The following is a 19992-nucleotide window of genomic DNA, read 5'->3' on the forward strand; positions in this document are numbered from 1 at the left end:
TTACCCTTGAATAATTTTTGTACAAATTGTTCCATGACATTGATTACAATTTTACAATTTTCATAATATGGCAACATTTTCATTATTTCCCTTCTGTTTATTCTGTTTCCATTGTTCCACTCCCTTATCCCTTCTTGCCTTCTTATCTTTGCTTTTGGGTAAATTTTGACCATTTGGTCTCATCTAGTTGACTGTTTAATGGGTACATTACTCACATGTGATATTGTCTATAAGTAAATCTATTATTTCACTGAAAAGTGACCTTCCAAAGTGGATTCAGTGCCAAGTTAAAAGGGCATCTTAGGATGTTAGTCTCATGGGTTCCTCTAGTCTCTGTTGGTCCGGTAGGTCTCATCTTTTTTGGGGATTTCAGTTTTGTTCTATATTTGTCTCCCACTCTATCCAGGACTTTCTATAGTGTCCCTGGTCAAAACAGTTGGTAGTGGTAGTCGGTCACCATCTATTTCTTCTGGTTCATGTGGGCTGTGAGTCTTTGGTTACCTTCATACTCTTGCTCTAATTGAGTATAGACCAATTGTTGTATCTTAGATGGCTGCTTGCAATTTTTTAGCTTTTAGGACCCAGACGCTACTCATCAACAAGCATATAGAACATTAGCTTTGTGAACTATGCTATGACAATTGACTAAATTACCCCAAAAGACTATGATCCTAAGCCTTTTAACCCAGGAAAACAATCCTGCAAGTTGTTTGGATATGTCTAGAAAGTCTCTGTAACTGTGACCACTATGTACTTTCATATAGATAGATAGACAGATATATATAGCCTGAATCAACATGTATTTACAGATATCTACACATAGACCTACACCTGCATGTGTGTGTACTCACATATGCCTTCCTATGCACATGCATACACTTCCTCTTTGTGTAACTACACACTTATTTTTTATTGTTATTAAATAAAAATTATATGTAAAATTATATGTAAAAAATATATGTAAAAATTACATATATTATAATTTATCAAAGGTGCCCCTTTCTCTTGTGTACCTCAGTGTCTTCATTTACTTGGTCAAGATGTGCAGACTTCAACTATATTTGGTATTGGCTTTTCTATCACCCAAAATGACAAGTATCTACTGTTGAGAGTGATTCTTCCTCCCTCTGCCTCCCATTAATTGTTTTTTCCATGTGTATATCTATTCCTGACTTTTTAAATGGGACCAACACAATGCAATGCACCTCAACACACTGCCATTGAGTCGGATCCAATTCATAATGATCCCTCCTTGGGTTTCCAAGGAGGTATCACTATGGAAATAGATTGCCCAACCTTCTTTCCAAGGAGTGGCTGGTGAGTTTGAATCACCAGCTTTCTGGTTAGCAATCAAATGCTTGTTGTTGTTGTTGTTGTTGTTTTGCCGTCGAGTCGGCCCCGACTCATAGCGACCCCTCCTTGGGTTTCCGAGGCAGTATCACTACGGAAGTAGGATTGCCCAACCTTCCTTCCGAGGAGTGGCTGGTGGGTTTGAACCGCCAGCCTTCTGGTGAGCAGTCAAGTACCACTACATACACCACCAGAGATCCTTTAAATGGGACCATGTAATATTTTTTCTTTTGTGATTGACTTATTGCACTCAGCATAATGTCCTCCAGATTCATTTATGTTGTTTTGTCGACTCCTCATTATTCTTTATAGTTGTATGATGTTGCATTGTATGTGTATACCATTGCATTGGCAAATATGCAGCAAAAGACCTCATTATAGGTTTAAAAGCATGTTACTTTGAAGACTACCAGTGTACCGGACCCAAACCATGGTGTTTTCAGTCACCTCATACATATTTCAAAGCTGGGCAATGAATAAGAATGACTGAATAAGAACTGGTGCCTTTGAATTATGGTGTTGGTGAAGAATACTGAATATACCAGGGGTTCCAGAAGAATGAACACATCTGTCTAGGAAGAAGTACAGCCAGAATGCTCCTGAGAAATGAGGATGATAGGATTTCATGTCATGTATTTTGGACATATTTTCAGGAGGGATTAGTGTCTGGAGAAGGGTATCATGCATAGTAAAGTAGAGGGTCAACAAAAAAGAAGAAGACCCTCAAAGTGATAGATTGACACAGTGGCTCTGTGGTAGTTGTGTGTCAACTTGTCTGGGCCTGGTTTTGAGTGGCTGGGCAGCTGGAGATAGTTATCCTCTGTGATGAGACTGGTAATCAACTCCATGGTAGAATCTGTTGGAGCAGCTGAGTAGCTGCCTTAGGGATGTGGCATGCTTCCAGTATATAAGCAGCAGCTTTGAGGAAGGTCTCTAGCTTTTGACACACTTGAATCCTGCATGTAGCTGAATTGTTGTTCAGCAGCCTGCCACGTTGTCTGCTGATCTTGGGACTGTTAATGGACTTGAATTAGTGGCCTGCCATGTAGTTTGATAGTTTGGGGACTGTGCCATTTTACTTGTTGACTTTCGATTTATCAGCCTCAGCAGTCAGCAGGCTGCCTGGCTGAAGAGACACCTCCAGCTCCAGTGGGCTGGGAGCAAGAGGCAGAACTAAAGCCCAAGGTCAAGGGACTTTCACCCAGCCCTTAAAACTGGCACTTTGAACTTAGACGTCTAGCCTCCTAAACAATAAGAGAATAAATCCCTGTTTGTTAAAGCTACCCATTTGTGGTATTTTCTGCTGGAGTGATGCTAGAGAAGCAAAACAAGCTGCAAAAATGGACTCAAACATAGCAATGATTATGAGAATGGCACAGGATTGGGAAGTGTTTCATTTTGTTGTACATAGGCTCACTATGAGTCAGAACCAACTTGACGGTACCTAACAACATTGACAACACCAGTTCATTGATGGGCACTTATATTTTTTCCATGTTTTTGATATAATGAAAAACACTACAATGAACATATGTCTACTAGTGTTACTGCTCTTATATCTATTGGATATATACCTAGGAGTGATATTGTTGGATCATAAGGTATTTCTATTACTGTCTTTTTGAAGCAGCACCATACCATTTTCCATAGTGGTTGTACCATTTTACAATCCCACCAGCAATGTATAAGAATTTTAATCTCCCCATAGCCTTGCTAGCATTCATTTTCTGTTTTTTCAATCATTGCCATTTTTACAGGAGTATCTCAATGGTATCTCATTGTAGTTTTGATTTACATCTATCTAATGGGTAATGGGGAGCTCTGGTAGCATAGTGCCTAAGGTACTTGACTGTTAACCAGAAGGCTGGTGGTTTAAACCCACCAGCTACTCCTCAGGAGGAAGATGGGGCAATGTACTTCCATAATGATTGTTGTTGTTGTTGTTGTTATATGCTGTCGAGTCAGCCCTGACTCATAGCGACCCCTCCTTGGGTTTCCGAGGCAGTATCACTACGGAAGTAGGATTGCCCAACCTTCCTTCCAAGGAGTTGCTGGTGGGTTTGAACCGCCAGCTTTCTGGTTAGCAGTCAAGTGCCTTAGCCACTATGCTACCAGAGCTCCTTAATGATACTGCCTCAGAAACCCAAGAAGGGGTCGCTAGAGTCGGGTCCGACTCGACAGCACATAACAACAACAACAAATGGCTAATGAAGTAGTCTTGGTAAAGTTGTGGTTAATGCACTCACCTGCTAACCAAAAGGTCAGTGGTTCCAGTGCTCTGTGGGAGAAAGGTGTGTCAGTCTGCTTCGTAAAGATTTACAGTGCTGGAAACACAGTAGAGCAGTTTTAGTCTGTTGTACAGGGTCTCTATGAGTTGGAATGACTCAAGGCAAAGAGATAATGGCTAATGATTATGAGCATCTTTTCATGTATTTGTTGGCTATCTGAATTTGGTGAAGTGTCTGTTCATGTCCTTTGCCCATTTTTTTGTAGGGTTTTTTGCCTTTTTGTTGTTGAGTTATTTGAAGTTTTCTATATGATTTAGAGATTAGATGCTTGGCTCATATGTCATTGCCAAAGAGTTTTTCCTAGTCCATAGGTTCTTTTTTTTCTCTTTCGGTAAAGACTGTTGATGAGCATAAGTAATTTTTAGGAAGTCTCAGTTATGTAAATTATCTTCTGTTGTTTGTGTATATTCAGTTTTGCTTAATAGACTATGCTGAAAACTAGGACTCCTAGTTTTTTTCTTGTATTATTTTCTAGAAACTTTATTGTTTTGTATTTAACATTCAGGTCTTTGATTCATTTTGATTTAATTTTTGTGCATGGTGTGAGGTATGGATCCTATTTTGTTTTTCAGCAAATGGATAACCAGTTTTACTAGCACTGTTTGTTAAAGAAAATGTTTCTTCCATATTGAATGGACTTCGAGCCTCTTACAAAGATTAGCTGCCCATAGACAGATGATTCACTTCTAGGTTCTCAATTCCATTAGTCCATTGGTCTATGTGTCTGTCATTGAACTCTGTCATTGAACTTCCAGGCTATTTTGAGTACTGTGGTTGTATAACATGTACTGAAATTAGGATGTGAAGCTTCCTACTTTGTTTTTCTTCTTCAATATTGCATTAGTTATTCAGGCCTATTTTCCTTCCCATATAAAGTTGGAAATTAGTTTTCCCATTCCATTAAAGAATGGGGTTGGGATTTGGATTGGGATTGCTTTATATCTATAGATCTGACATTTTCACAATGTTAAGTCTTCCAATCCATGAGCGTGGGATGCTTTTTTCCATTTATATAGATCTCCTTTGTTTTCTAGCAATAATGTTTTGTAATTTTCATCGTATAAGAGTTTTATGTTCATGGTTAGGTTTATTCCCAGGTATTTTATCCTTTTGGGAGCCATTGTAAATGGTATTGTTTTCTTGATTTTCTTTTTGAAGTTCTCCTTGTTAGTGTAAAGAAACCCAACTGATTTTTGGGTGTTGTTCTTGTACCCTGCCACTTTGCTGAATTCTTCTATTAATTTCAGTAGCTTTCTTATAATCTTGGGATTTTCTATGTGTATGATCATGTAACCTGTGACTAAGAATAGTTTTACTCCTTCCTTTCCAATTTGGATACACATCATTTATCTTTCTTGACCTATTGCTCTCGCTAGAACTCCCACTACAATATTGAACAGGACTGACAATAAACGACATCCTTGTCTTGTTCCTGTTCTGAAGAGGAATGTTCTCAATCTTTCTCTGTTAAGAATAATGTTGTGATAGTTAAGTTTGTGTGTCAACTTGGCTGGGCCTGATTGAGTGGCTGGGCAGGCAGTATTCTCCCTGATGAGACTGATAATCAACTCCATGGTGGAATATACTGTGAGCAGCTGAGTAGCTGCTTTAGGGATGCAGTCTGCTTCCACTATAAGGAGAAGCCTTGGGGATGGTCTCTGGTTTATGGCACGCTTGAACCTGCATGTAGCCATGTTGTTGTTCAGCAGCCTGCCATGCACTGCCAACCTTGGGACTTTCAATGGACTTGAATTAATGGCCTGCTGAGTGATTTGGTAACATTAGGACTGTGTCTTTTTACTTGTCAACCTTGGGCCTGTCAGTCTCAGTAGCCAGCAGCTGTTTGAGTGAAGAAAAGCCCCTAGCTTCAGTGGGCCAGGAGCAGGAGGTAGAGCTGAAGCCCAAGAATGAGGGACATTAACCCAACCCCTGCTGACACTTTGAACTTGGGCTTAAAGCCTCTAAAGTGAAGAATAAACTTCTGTTTGTTCAAGCCATCCCATCTGTGGTATATTCCTGTCAGAGAGGCACTAGGTAACCAGAAGAAATGTTGATTGTTTGTTTTGCAAATATATGCTTAATTATGTTAAGGAACTTCCTTTCTATTCCTATTTTGCTGAGAAATTTTATCTTGTTTTATATTTTAAATAAGGAAAGGGTGTTGGATTTTATCAAATGCCTTTTCTACATCAGTTTAGATGATTGAGTGATTTTTTTTCCTTTGTTTAATTTATGTGGTTATTTATGTTGGTTGATTTTCTACTGTTGAACCTTCCTTGCATTCTTGGTGTGAATCCCACCTAATAGGGTTTTTTTTTTTTTTTTTAAATACTGTTGAATTCTGTTGGCTAGAAGTTTGTTGAGAATTTGTGTGTCTATATTCATGTGGAATATTGGTCTGTAATTTTCTTTCTTTTTTTTTTTCAGTGTCAATTTGTGACACTAGTATCAGGGTTATGCTGGCTTCAATGAATGAATTCAGGAGTATTCCTTCTATGTTTTGAAATAGTTTGAGTAGAATTGGTATCAGCTCTTTCTGAGTGTTTGGTAGAATTCTCCAGTGAAGGTGTCGGGGCTAGGGCTTTTTGTTGTTGTCGGGAGGCTTTTTAATGACATTTTCAATTTCTTCTTTTGTTATGGATCTGTTCAGAATTTCTACCTCTATTTGTGTTAGTTTAGGTAAGTAGTTTATTTCTAGAAATTTGTCCATTTTCTTCTGTTTTCAAATTTTTTGAGGTACAATTTTTCATAATATTCTATGGTTCTTTTTATCTCAGTTGGTTCTATTGTAATGTCACCCATCCCTTTTCTTATTTTGGTTATTTGCATCTTCTAATTTTTTTCTTTTGTCAGTTTAGCCAGTGGTTTGATTTTCCTTATCCTCTCAAAGAACCAACTTCTAGTCTTTCTGATTCTTCCAATTGTTTTTTTCTGTTTTCTGTTTCATTTATTTCTGCGCTGATCTGTTTCCTTTCTTCTGGTAACTGTGGCTTTCTTTTGCTGCTCCTTTTCTATTTATTCAAGGTGTTGGGTTAAACTGTTGATGTTAGCATTTTCTTCTATTGCTATAGTTCTCTGCGCACAGCTTTTTATGAATCTCAAAATTTGGGTATGTTATGTTTTCATATTTGTTTAATTCTAGGAATTTTTCAATTTCATTTTTAATTTCTTCAATTACGCAATAGCTTTTAAGAAACAGGTTATTTAGTTTCCATGTATTTAAGTTTTTTCCTGTTCTTTCTATTATTTATTTCCAGTTTTATAGCATCATGGACAGAGAAGATACTTTGTATTATTTTGGTGTTTTTGAAGTATTAGCCTTGCTTTTAGCCTAAAATAGGGTCTATTCTAGAGAATAATCCATGTGTATTGGAGAAAAACATGTACTATGTGTTGTGGTCTGTATATGTCTACGAGGTCGAGTTGGTTGATTATGTTATATAAGTATTCTGTATCTTTGTAGACTTTCTTTCTAGTTGTTCTGTCCATCATCAAAAGTGGTATGTTAGTCTCCTACTAGTGCCTAAGGCACTTGACTGCTAACAAGAAGGCTAGCGGTTCAAACCCACAAGCCACTCCTCAGAAGGAAGGTTGGGCAATCTACTTCTGTAGTGATACTGCCTTGGAAACCCAAGGAGGGGTTGCTATGAGTCAGGTCCGACTCGACAGCACATAACAACAACAACAACAACATTATTGTACAACTCCTTTCAACTCTATTGTTTGTTTGATGTATTTTGGAGCTCTGTCATTGGATTCATGACTATTTATTATGGCTATGTTCCCTTGGTGGATTGACCCTTTAATCGTTATATTATATTTTTTTCTGTCTATTTTCACTTATAGTTTCCTTTGTCAGAGACTGTTGCCATTCCTGCCCTCTTTTGGTTACTGTTTGTTTGATATATTTTTCCATTCTTTGATTTTTAGTCAATTTTTGTCTCCATGTCTAAGGTGTGTCTCTTTTAGGCAACATGTTTGTTTGTCTTTTTAAAATGTATTTTGTCATTCTCTGTCTCTTGTCTGATGTATTTAATGTTATTCACATTTAGTGAGATTATTGATAGGTATGAATTCATTGCTCCTATTTTGTTATGCTTTTTGTGTATATGTGGTGTTAACAGTTTCTTTGTTCCACTTAATTTTCTGCACTGAGTTATTTCTATATAATGATTTTCTTTTCTTATCCTTCATTGTTGTTGTATTTCTATTTACTGAGTCTTTTTTCATTTTCTTCTTTACTTTGGTGAGTAAGTTTATTAATTTTCTTTGTGATTATGCTGAAAATTACTTTTATCTTCCTAAGTTTAAAAGAGTCTGATATATCGTGACATCACCTTGACTTCATCTACATATGGAGTTCTAAGACTATACTATTTATTTCCCATTTTTTATTTTGAAGTCCTTGTTGTGTATAAGCTTATCATCTCTGGTCCCCTGTGCAACTTTATGTTACTTCTGTGAAATCTTTATCTAAGTTGGTATCTGAGTGATGCTGTTATGTGTTTTTTATCTCATGTTGCTGTCTAATATCATCAGTTCTCTGTCTGAAGGACTTCCCTTAATATTTTTTTTAGTTGATCTGTTTTTTACATATTCTTTCAATTTCTGATTATTTTGGAATATTCTAGTTTTGCCATTGTTTTGAAAGACATTTTTGCTGGATTATGATTCTTGGTTGGCACTTCTTCCAGGATTTTACATACGCCATACTATTGTCTTCTTCCTTGTATTGTTTCTGATGAGAAATCAGCATTTAGTCTTACTGGTGCCCCTTTTGTCAGAAGCTATCTCAGAAGTCCTTTGTCTTTGATTTTAGAAAGTTTGATTATGATATATTTGGTGATTTTCTTTGGAGTCTATCCTACGTGGTATTTGTTGAGCTTCTTGGATGAAAATTTTCTTGTCTTTTATGATATTTAGGAAGTTTTCTGCCAGTATCATCAAAGAGTCTCTCTGTAATTTTTTTTTTTCTCTCTTCTGGAATTCCATCAAGTCGGATCCAACTCATTGTGACCCCTCCTTGGGTTTCCAAGGCAATATTACTACAGAACTAACTTGTTCAACCTTACTTCTGGTTAGCAGTCAAATGCCTTAGGCACTATTATTCCTCTTGATGGTGTCTCACATAACTCTTAGGCATCTTCATTTTTCTTCATTCTTTTTTCTGATTGTTTCTCAAACCAATAGAGGTTCTAGCCTCTATTTCACTGATTCTTTCTTCCCTTGATTCAATTCTACTTCTATGTGCTTAGACTGAGTTATCCATGTCTGATATTTTATTGTTAATCTAGATTTCTAGTTGTTGTTTTTGTGTGTTTTCTAAATGTCTGTTTAGTTTATCATTTTGTTCTTGTACTGTTTTCCTGAATTCTTCTAGTGTTTTATTTGTGCTTTCCTTGATCCCTTTGAGGAGTCTAAAGATATGTATTTTTAATTCCTTCTCAGGTAGTTCTATTGCCATTTCTTCTTTAAGAAAGTTTTCCATCCTTTAATTTTGCTCACTTTTTGAGCCATCTTATCCTTTTTCTTCTTATGATTTATTATTGTCTACTCTCTCCAAGATGTTAAGGTGTATAGAGTTGGGAGAGCAGGTCCTTTCTCTGATATGAAGTTATAAGTGTTGGGTGGTCAGGGTCCCTCCAAGGCCTTATAGGACCATATAATCCTTCCAGCTTAGTGCTAGCATTTATTGTGTCCTCTGCAGAGCAAGGCAGGATGTCTCTGAAGCCACTGTGAGGAAGTACTTCCCAAATGAATAGAATAGGCCATCTGTTCATCCATGAATTGGCCTCTCAGTAGATGATGGGGAGTCCAGGGGTTTAAGTACATTCAGCCTGCTGGAACTCTCTGGGTCTGGGATGTGTGATGTTGCTTGGCTGATGTTGGATAAAAGCACTAAGATCTGCTGCTCATCATTTGGCAAAGGTGCAGCTGGTGCCTGCCAGGATGTGATGGGTATTGCTGATGATGTGATGTGCCTCTCTAACTAGTCACTGAGTGTAGATGCAGGAAGGGCTTTTACCAGTCATCATGTTATGGGTACTGTGGAATGCATGGACAGTTACTAGGTGGTTGAAGTGGGAATGCACTTGTCTCTAGTCTCCAGACATGAAGCATGGGAGTATACACTGCTAGTTGCTGTGCAAGAGGGTGACCTCGCATTGCCCATCACCAGGTGGATAGCACAGGAGTGTGTGCTGCCATTCACTGTTGGAGCAGGGTAATGGCAGGCAGAACATATACCATCAATCATCAGGGCACTAGCTAGGTGGATGCAGGAATACCACTGTTTGTCTGTCTGACAGTACAGGAATGAGAATTGCAAATTGCCTGGTGAATGGGGCAGTAGAGGAGGGTGGAAAAAATGGGGCATGCATGCTACTGGTAGCTGGGGGAGTTGGTGTGGCAGCATGTAGGAGCACACACATGCTGACATTCACCAGGACAGTGGGGGCAGGGGGCTATCAATGCATGTGCACCACCAGACACTGGTCCCCTTCCACATCTACTTTCAGCCTAAACAACCAGGGACTGTTGCTGGGGAATAGTTCTGTCCCAGTTTTCTGACTCCCTCCCTGCTCTCTGGTTGCCTGGATCCCTGGATCTCTCTCTTGCCCTCCTGCTTCTCCCTCATTAGATCTATTTCATTTTCTGCTCATCTTGTTTCACTCTTGATTTGTCTACATAATATCTCTGTTTCCTGTTGAGAAGTCCATGAATTTGCTCCTTACTGGGAATTCTGCTTGCTTTGTTTCAACATGGTCATTCTGTACCAGGCCAGGTGGCAGGATGCCTACAATCATAAGTCTTCTCTTTTTTTTTTTTTTTTTTAAATCTATTTTCTCTAATTTTTCATCCTTCCATTTGCTGCTCAGGGTTCCAAGACTGTCATGTATGTCATGTATGTCACTTGTTTTTTCATGTCTTTGTTGTAGGGGAACAACATGGTATATCTGACTAAGCTACTATCTTGGGTTTGCCTTTCATCATCTTTGAGATTCTCATAGCAGTTTCTCATAGCAAAGGAAGAGAGGTTCTTCCAGAGTAGTACACAAACACATTGCAATGTTCACTGTTATGTAGATCTTATAGAATATACTTCTTCCTCTATTGCCTAGAAAATTTCCACTCATTCGTCAATCCTCAGCTCAAATAATCACCTTTGTGCAGTCTTCCCTCTTCATTGCTTCCTTAGAACTTTGGTTTGTATTTATGTGTACACACTAATACTCCCTTCTGCATCATAACTTCTCAAGACCTAGGGCTCATCTATTTTTGTATGCCCATTGCTTAACAGAGGATTTGCTTCAGAGAAGGTGTTCAAACACTGTTAGTTTAAGTCATGATTAGAAAGAGAATCTGACCTAGCAAATTCATGAAAATTCAACCAATTAAACACCAAATGGATGCCTACTACCCTACTATATACCAGGTACCTGAGGAGACACTAATCCTACAAGGATGAATAAGGCACTGTCTTCCCCTTGATGTGTCTGCAGTCTAGCAAGGAGGACTTCTAAGTAAAACCATCATTAGAGTATCCAGAGCTAAGAGGTCAAGGAGAGCAAGCACAGAGGAAAAGAATATGCCTCAACATGGTGTCTCAAGAAAGCCTTCCTGGAGGAGAAGACTGGGAGGAAAAATAAGAATTATTATCTGTGGACTTCACTTTCACATCAAATTTCAAATTTATGTCATCACCATTGGTCCAGAAGAAAGTGGGAAATGCAATTGCTGTAGGAGTTGTCTACAGACGCATAAGACATGAGCTGGAGGAATTTCAGGGTATTCTGTCAGTGGTGTCAGCCTCTGAGTATGAGACAAGAAAGAAGAGACAGGCAAATTTAAGGGAGTGAAATCCCAAAAGCAACCCTCATTCTTTTCCTTGGTGAGAAGCAAGCTGCTGCTGTCCCTTTGATTCAACATTAGCTGTCTTGGCTAGGATAATGAATTAGAGAGTCCTCCACTAGCTGAAAAACATGTGCTATTTCAAAATGAAGGTGAGGGCTATAGAGAAAGGAAATTCTGAAAGGAAAACAATTTTTCTTATCTTTTGTCTTGAAACCTGTAATGAGAGCAAAATACTCTGAGTCCATGTTACAGGGAAGGGAAGTAAAAATGTGTTATGAAATCTGATAAATTGAGATAATTCTACAGTAAGGTTTTCCAAATCATTTAATAGTTGCATTTGAGGCCTTAAAATATTTAAATTTTAAAACTAACATTGCATTGAAAACATCTTTTTATGATTAGCACATTGTAGAATTAAGTGTCTCAACCTGCACCCTTAAGATAAGAGTGTTCCATCAAAGGGAAAAACAGGAACATTTTTAAATGAGGGAGGAACATGTTTATGTCACTAGAGTTCATTTTATTTAATGAATAAACTACAAGTTTCAGTGGTGCTACAAGATTATTTTTCTTTCTCCATTCCAAATACCTTTCCCAATGATTTTAAATATTAACTCCTAATGCTGACATATTTATCCTTTCAAACAGAAATATGGGTATCTATTTTACACATAATAGAAAATCTATGATCACAAATAATATATTTTGAGGACAAAATGCTATTTTGATAACAAAATGGCTCTTCATGCATGTCACTATACACTGTTTCCTGTTGCATTGATTTTCCCCAAAATTCTTGCATCTTAAGGATTATTTAAAAATACATATTTGTGATTATTTTTCAATTCTATTTTTGTGTCCTCAGATTAAAAGAAACTTATTCAAGCCAAAAGTAACCAAGAGAAAATTATTTGAAAGGGTGGGTTAATTAATGTAAAATTGAAATGGTATCCACCTTGTCTCAACTTGATTCTCTTGATTCTCTTTTGGGCACAGATAGCACGCTGCTGTTCCAAATTTGAACTGTTCACAATTCAGTGGGAGGTGAAAGTAATGAGGAATCAAGCTTTTTCTAGTCTTGCCCTTTTTTAGCTTAGAAAACTAATAACAATAACATTACTATATCTACCCTATATTATTATTATTATTATTTCTTTAATTTTCTTGAATGTCTGTTATATGCAAGGTACTTTCACAGGAATTTTATACCAATATTCTCATTGAACCAGAGAGCAGTCTGCTGGCCATTCACTAAACAATTTCTTTAGCTTTAAAATAATTAAACTATCATGATTTCAAAATTATCAGTGGACTATGCAAGATAATCAAATGCTAATTGTCACACATTGATATATAATGTCATGTTTTGTTTAAAGTGTATCAAATCTTAAATTGAAGGAGAGTCCAATTTTCTGAAAACTATGAGTTATTAACAGAAGATCTGCATGTTGACCATAATCATTTTCTATATAAAATAGCATTTTATACAGCACTTGTTTATTTACATAAAAGAACATTTTATAATCCTAAAACAATATAGATACTTTTAATCGTTTGATAATGTTCCTAAACCCCAATTTTCCAAGACTGAATAAGTAAATACAAAGAAGAATACTATTCAGTTACTATAGGAGATTAGGCAGTCTCTTTGGTAAACAAAGTTAATTAGTATATTTGGAATAACTCAAGTGAAGTTTTGCCTAAAGATAAGGGATGAGTCGAATGACCTCTAGTTTTTCTAATTCTCACATCAACTCATTTAATTTCTGTCCCAAACTTTCCAGGAAGATTCCACACATTATGCCCCAGTTTTGGAAGTAAAAAAATTCCCCCTAACCTATGTTCCACTGTCCTGACCTTGACAGAAGTGGAGAAAAATAGTTCACCAATATTGGTCCTACAGATATTCAAATGGTATTTTTGTCAATCCCAATAACCTTCTTCAGATGTTCCATTTAATAAATAATCATACCCATGTAAAACAGCTCATGTCCTCTTTTATCAGTTGTTAAGAAGCTAAAAGTTCACTTTTGTGCAAAACTGCAATACCTGTTCATAGTATTTGTTTTCAGTTACAACTATTGTATCCGCTTCATCACAAGATTGATATTTCTTTATCTTTATTTTATTGGCCCTATTACAGTTAGGTCTTTTATTATGAGCTGTCAAAAATCCTTTTGGGAAGTAGTTAGGGTATAAATAATAAATTGATAAAAGAATTCATGATTAAAGGGAAGATAGAATCCATCACTCTACTCTTCTGCTAACATATCAGTAGTGAATATCAAAGAGCTACATTAACAATTAACCTATAATATATTGCTTTATATAATTATACATCCATATATTTGCCACCTTGATTTTTAATTCATCAGTAAATTTACGGAGTATTCATTTATGGAGTTAATATTACCAAAAGGAGGTTTTAATCTGAGTGAGTTTTTAATCAGAATGGTAAAAAAGTTGCTTCAGGCAACAATGATAAAAACAAGCAAACTGAAGCAATCATGGGTAACTCTTAATAGCAAACAAGCATAGAAGACCCAGGAAAACCACTGAAAGTTACATGGACACTCAAGTTGTGAGGCTTTCAGGCTGGTTATTCACAAACACACCCAGGGACACCCGCCCTCTATACATACTTGAATATAAAAGTAAATAAGCAATCCCTCCGTTAACAGTTTTATTCCTCTCTTCTTAGGTTGAAGTTGAACTTTTGAAACTGATGAGCAAAATAGTCTCCCATAAAAGATAATTTCATTTGCCAAAATGAAACTGCTTTCCATTATTAATGCTGTAATGGAATGGCTTAAAATACAAATCTGTGATGTGAACAGAAAGGATGCTCCTGTTCCCAGCTCGAGGGGGGAGTTCTCTAAACAATTATACCTACGGAGAAGGCTCTATGGTTGTATTTTCATTGGCCAGCTGAGCTGTGTGGCTGTCATGCTTCCCAGTCTCCCCTCCAGTGACAGCAGCATCGACAACATGTTATACTCCACATTGATTTTACAGTTAAGGAGCTGATTGTGATATATAGGGATTTTAAGAATTCAGCTGAGAGGCTGACTTTTGCCTTTTATCATTCCATTAAAATTTTATAACCATCTTTTTCATGTCATTTCATCCATGAATTCTTACTTTAGAAAGTGATAGCTACTGCTGTGAGAATAACTTTTCTCATGTTCAGAGCTTTTTATTGTATTAGCAAACTACCCCAATTATAGTTATTACTCATGTTTTACATAATTGTGGTGACCCTTTCAACCATGCAGAAGCATGCCAGTTGATTTGTATATAGAATTAGATGATTCCGCTTATCATCTGAAAGCATTAAATTGAAAGAGTGCCAGGAGTCAGGTTTTAACACTTCCCTGGCCAAAGGAGCTAATTAAGCTGCTTGCAGCCTCCTCTCCTGAATTACACAAGTGTGAGGACTCTCTCCCAAAGAGAGCAGGGAGACTACTCAGCTAGAGTGGGAAGCTAATAAAATGTATGCTGGCTTTTAAGGGGAAAATATCGTGAAATTGAAATATCTTCTTTCTCAAGATAAGAGATCATCTTTAAGGAAAAGCTGTGTTCTGTGGGGGTTTGAAGTGCAAGTTCATCTCATTATCACGAATGTTTCACCTATAATAGTATCATCGCAGGCAGATAGAAAAAAACAGGCTTATCCTGTCGTAACACAGAACAAACAGTATCATTGTTACTTGTTTTCTCTGAAGAAGCTCACGGTTTGATAGTTCACTCAGGAGGGATGATGATGCAAAACCCTGACAAAAACTCTAACAGACAAATTCTAATTTTCAAATGTATTTTATTGTTTTTTTCAGGGGGGAAGAGAGTGAGCCAGGGTTAAACATTAAAGACTTGAATCTCCATCAGTGATTTTGCAGCCCCCAAATCTCAGGGGATTTAGTTTTCCAAAACATTGATATCTTACAATACTCACAGTTGCTTTTCTTTGGGAAATAGCCAAATATTGATAACAAGTATAAGAAAGAAAGTGTTTGTATCCCCATTTTCATATAATAATTGCTACTGCTAGTGTATATCAGAGAGCAAAAGTAAGAAATGTCACCATGGTCTTAAGAAAGCTTTGAAATAAAAGCTAACAACAGACTAAACGGGAAATGTGATCCGTATTAAGATCACTGTACTTTTAGGATTTTTCTCTGCAAAGGGGATGCACTACCAAATTGTCAGAAATGGCCTGATTTCAGGGTTAGTGCCCTGTAAAAGCTTTCCCCTCAAAAAGTAATTATGCTTCTACCATCAGTCCTGTTGGTGACAAATATGTGAATCCTGTTGTATGCAAGTCATCCTATAACCAGCTATCATTGCCATCACTGGCTTTTGTGAAGTAGTGGTTGCATTTAAAATTTAAACCTTTGCTTTAACACTGAAATGCACATACACACACACACACATAATCAAAGCTGTTTTAAACAATTACTAAATCCAAGTATATCTTTTTTAAAGATTTTCAATAAAATCTAATGTTCACAGAAGAAATCTCATAAATGTCAAAATTGCTGTGGGCAGAAAAGGGGATATAGTATTTTCTTGATCTGTTGTAGCAATTTATAGATTTCAGGCCATGGTTTATAAGAATGCTAAATGTTCTGGAATTACAGCTGTTACTGATCAGTGATTGAGCCAGATTTGTGTTATTGCACCATGTTCTTGCTTGTACCTAGAGAGCAGTAAAGCCTCAATATAATAAAAAGCACCTGCATTTTAAATGAAATTTCAATTGAAAAACTTAACAGCCCTTCAAATTGCAGAATTTAACGCAGCCCAGTAAAGCTTAAATAACACTTTGCCTCCGCAGGCTGAGGGGTTTGCATTCAAGGTGACTTGATTGTGTCGCATGGTGAAATTATTTACAATTAAGGAATTTCTCTGGAGGGCTGCAGAATATTTGCAGTTCCACAACACCTATGCAGGCATATGGTGGGCCTTTTTCAGTATTCATGGAGCCTCCTGAACCTTTATGATAATTGAATCAGTTAGAGTGCTGAGTGGAGCAAGCATAAAACCTGTTAACCTAAAGGTCAGATCTGTGCATTGTTTATTTATCAGTAGGTGAAAGAGCTAAATCGGCAGCTTCTGTCACAGTCACAGTAAAAAATCACCTATAATATTAACAGGGAGTAGATAAATTGCAAAATATGGATTAGAATGATAAACAGAACCCAGCATAATATGGAATATATAATGAGAGATGCTGAAGGATTTTACTGGGCTATAAAATATGCAGGTTTGTTATGATAGTGTTATTGATTATAATTAGTTCCTGGGGCTCTAGAAAGAATACGTTGCAAGCTAGAATTTTGGTTACCACTGTTCTCTTGTGTATATCTCTTCTCATATCCTTATTTCAAAACAATCCTCAAGACATTTTCAACCATTAGCTTTAAGTTTGAAAACCAATGATTTTAATAAAGCTACCTTAGAAAGAACAATGCCAATTTCAGTTCACTAATACTCAATAATCCCACTTCTGACACAGCGTTGTGTTTTGGGAGCTCTGGTAGCATAGTGGTTAAGACACTTGCCTGCTAACCAGACGGCTGGTGGTTCAAACCCACCAGCCACTCCTCAGAAGGAAGGTTGGGCAATCCTACTTCCGTAGTGATACTGCCTCGGAAACCCAAGGAGGGGTCGCTATGAGTTGGGTTTGACTCGACGGCACATAACAACAACAACAATACTCAATAAGTATTTCCAGTGTATGTAGGAGCAATGCAGTCCTGCTCCTTTATGCCATTTATTTATTTACTTATTGGCCTTTATCAAGTATCCCTTTTCATACCCTTGTAGGAGAGTTGTCCCTGGGTAGCACAAACACTTAAGTGCTTGTCTACTAACAAAAAGGTTGGCAGTTCAAATCCACTCAGAAGTACCTGGCAAGAAAGGCCTGGAAATCTGCTTCCCAAAAGGTCACAGCCTGGAGAACCTTATGGAGTGGTTCTACTCTGCATTATGGGATCGCCGTGAATTGGAATTGACTCAACTGCAGCTGGTTTGGTTTTTAAGGAGCATAATCATTCAGCTTTATTTTAAGATGTAGAAGACGTGGGAAATGTCCTTAGAAATTTCCAAGAGGTATCACTTATTTGATTTATTCTATTTTGTAGGACCTGGACCTATAGACCCTCCAGTTCTTCTAGATGTGAGGTCAAGAATGATATCAGTCACCTGGCAGCATCCTCTGAAGTGCAATGGGGTCATTACTCATTATAACATTTACCAACATGGTCATCTCTACTTGAAAACTTCTGGAAATGTCTCTACTTGCACAGTGGTCAATTTGTACCCATATACTGCCTACCAGTTTCAGGTAGAAGCCTGTACTTCAAAAGGATGTTCTCTCTCACCAGAGTCTCAGACTGTATGGACACTTCCAGATGCTCCAGAAGGTATCCCAAGTCCAGAGCTGTTCTCTGATACACCAACATCTGTAATTATATCTTGGCAACTTCCTACCTATCCCAATGGATTAGTGGAGAATTTCACAATTGAAAGAAGAGCTAAAGGGAAGGAAGAAGTTACTACACTCGTGAATCTCCCAAGGCATCATCCCATGAAGTTTATTGACAACACTCCTGCTCTTAGCCCGTGGACAAAATATGAATACCGGATACTGATGAGCACTTTTAATGGAGGTACAAACAGCAGTGCTTGGGCAGAAGTGACCACAAGACCCTCACGACCTGCTGGAGTACAGCCACCCATGGTGCATGTGCTAGGACCCAGTGCAGCTGAGGTAAGACAATGAATGTTTTGTCTCCTTTGCAGATTCAGGAATTTACCCTGAATTGACTCTGTGTTGAACAGAGCCATCTACTGACAAAAGTCACACATTTGCTATCTTAGGTACTCACCAGAGACACTGAGTTCTGGGTTTTGGCCTTTGGCCCAAACTATCTTGAATTCAGTGTCAGCTTTTCATTTCCCCCTGTATCCTCTTAATTATATTGTTGAGATGCTTCCATTTGCCTCACACACCTGAAATACTTTGAATGCCACAATGGGATGCTTAGCTTAACCACCACATCAGATTTAAATAGATCAGAAAATGAGAAGAGATGGGAAAATGCTGAAGAATGGATTAGCATATTAACAAAAAATTCCAATTACCAATATCCTGATTTTCTTTTAATGATCAAAGAATCAGGATTATAGGGAAAGAAATAAAAATAGTATATTACTGGGCAATCTAGAAAGTGTTCAATTATTCACCTCATTCTATTGGGAATGAACTCTAGAGGACAGGATAACTACCATTGTTTTGGCTTGCATACAAACTTCATTCAAGGGAAATTAGTGTAACCAAACAGGAGGGAGTTTTGTAGCTTAGAAGCCTCTTTTGTGTAAATACACACATGCTTCCATGGATTCAGTCTTGTACTAATGCCAAAAGCATTGGTACAGTAGCTTGCTCACCAGAGCACAAAACAAAAGGCATTTGCATAACAGCAAAGTTCATCTGTTGAAATTATTATTTAGATCTTTGTTGTGTATTCTCTTCTCCCACCAAAAGCAAACACTAGGTGATGATGCTAAAAAGTATAAATTGTTGAAGAAATTTTATTTAACTTAAAAATTAAATGATATTTTTAAAAATATCTATTAATTTTAATCTGAAACTGATCAAAGGCACATATCTTTTTTGGAGGACAATAGAAATATAAACAGTATATAGAACTCTGTTGATAAAATTCTAAAAGGATATGAATTTTAAGTGCATAATGTACAGTGCTTAGTATATGAATGTGTTAGAGTCAGCTTAACAAACTAGTTAAAATTTCAGCCCAAAAATGATTTTAGGCAATCTTAAAAAATTACTCTTCATTCAGAGTAAAGGGAGAAAAAAAACCTTAAGGTTATTAATCATTCTAGAAATGACTTTTTTTTTTTTCCTTAAATCCTGGGGGAATTTTGCAAAACTTTGGCAGCAGTGACAATCGATATGCACCATAACAAAAAGAGTCCCTTCACAAAGGCAAAGCTACGTAATGGGCATTTTTCTAGAATCTTTGTAGTAAAACTTAATAACTAGGCATTGCTGATTGTGACAGAACTGGAAAAAAACAAATATTTTCAGTAGAATACTAGCTTAATGTATAATTCTACTTGATTTGACATGTATAAACCATGATCAAAATTATCCACAAAAAGTTACCTGGCTTTTTTCTTTACTTTTCTTTATTTCCAGTTTTGATTTTTGCTTTTTCAAACCTCACCCCTGGAATTAAATTACATGGTTTGCTTAATTATAAAGTAGATTTTGTTTTAGTTAGAGAGCTGGATCTCACAGGTATTCATTCACTCCTGTCCTGTGGTCTTCACTGAGGGCAGGAATCTAAAAGTCTCTAAGGAGGTGCCTGAAATATGCAAACAATGTACACTAGTAATAACTTTTGTAAAATTCACACCTTGTATTAACTCTCATTTATTGGCTTGTTGTTGTTGTTGTTGTTATGTGCCGTCG

At 37.1% G+C, this 19992-nt stretch overlaps 1 protein-coding gene across 1 annotated transcript in view; it reads left to right on the forward strand.

Annotated features, from left to right (window-relative positions):
* The window catches only part of USH2A (usherin), a 1482371-nt gene that overhangs the window by 976023 nt on the left and 486356 nt on the right, over nucleotides 1-19992 (forward strand). The window contains exon 40 of the mRNA XM_007952540.1: nucleotides 17636-18264. Within this exon, the coding sequence (XP_007950731.1) occupies nucleotides 17636-18264 (629 nt within the window). The remainder of the gene's footprint in view (nucleotides 1-17635; nucleotides 18265-19992) is intronic.

The sequence above is a fragment of the Orycteropus afer genome, unplaced genomic scaffold (assembly GCF_000298275.1).
Source record: "Orycteropus afer afer isolate SDZICR_OR568_19922 unplaced genomic scaffold, OryAfe1.0 scaffold00013, whole genome shotgun sequence".
In the NCBI taxonomy this organism is placed as follows: domain Eukaryota; kingdom Metazoa; phylum Chordata; class Mammalia; order Tubulidentata; family Orycteropodidae; genus Orycteropus; species Orycteropus afer.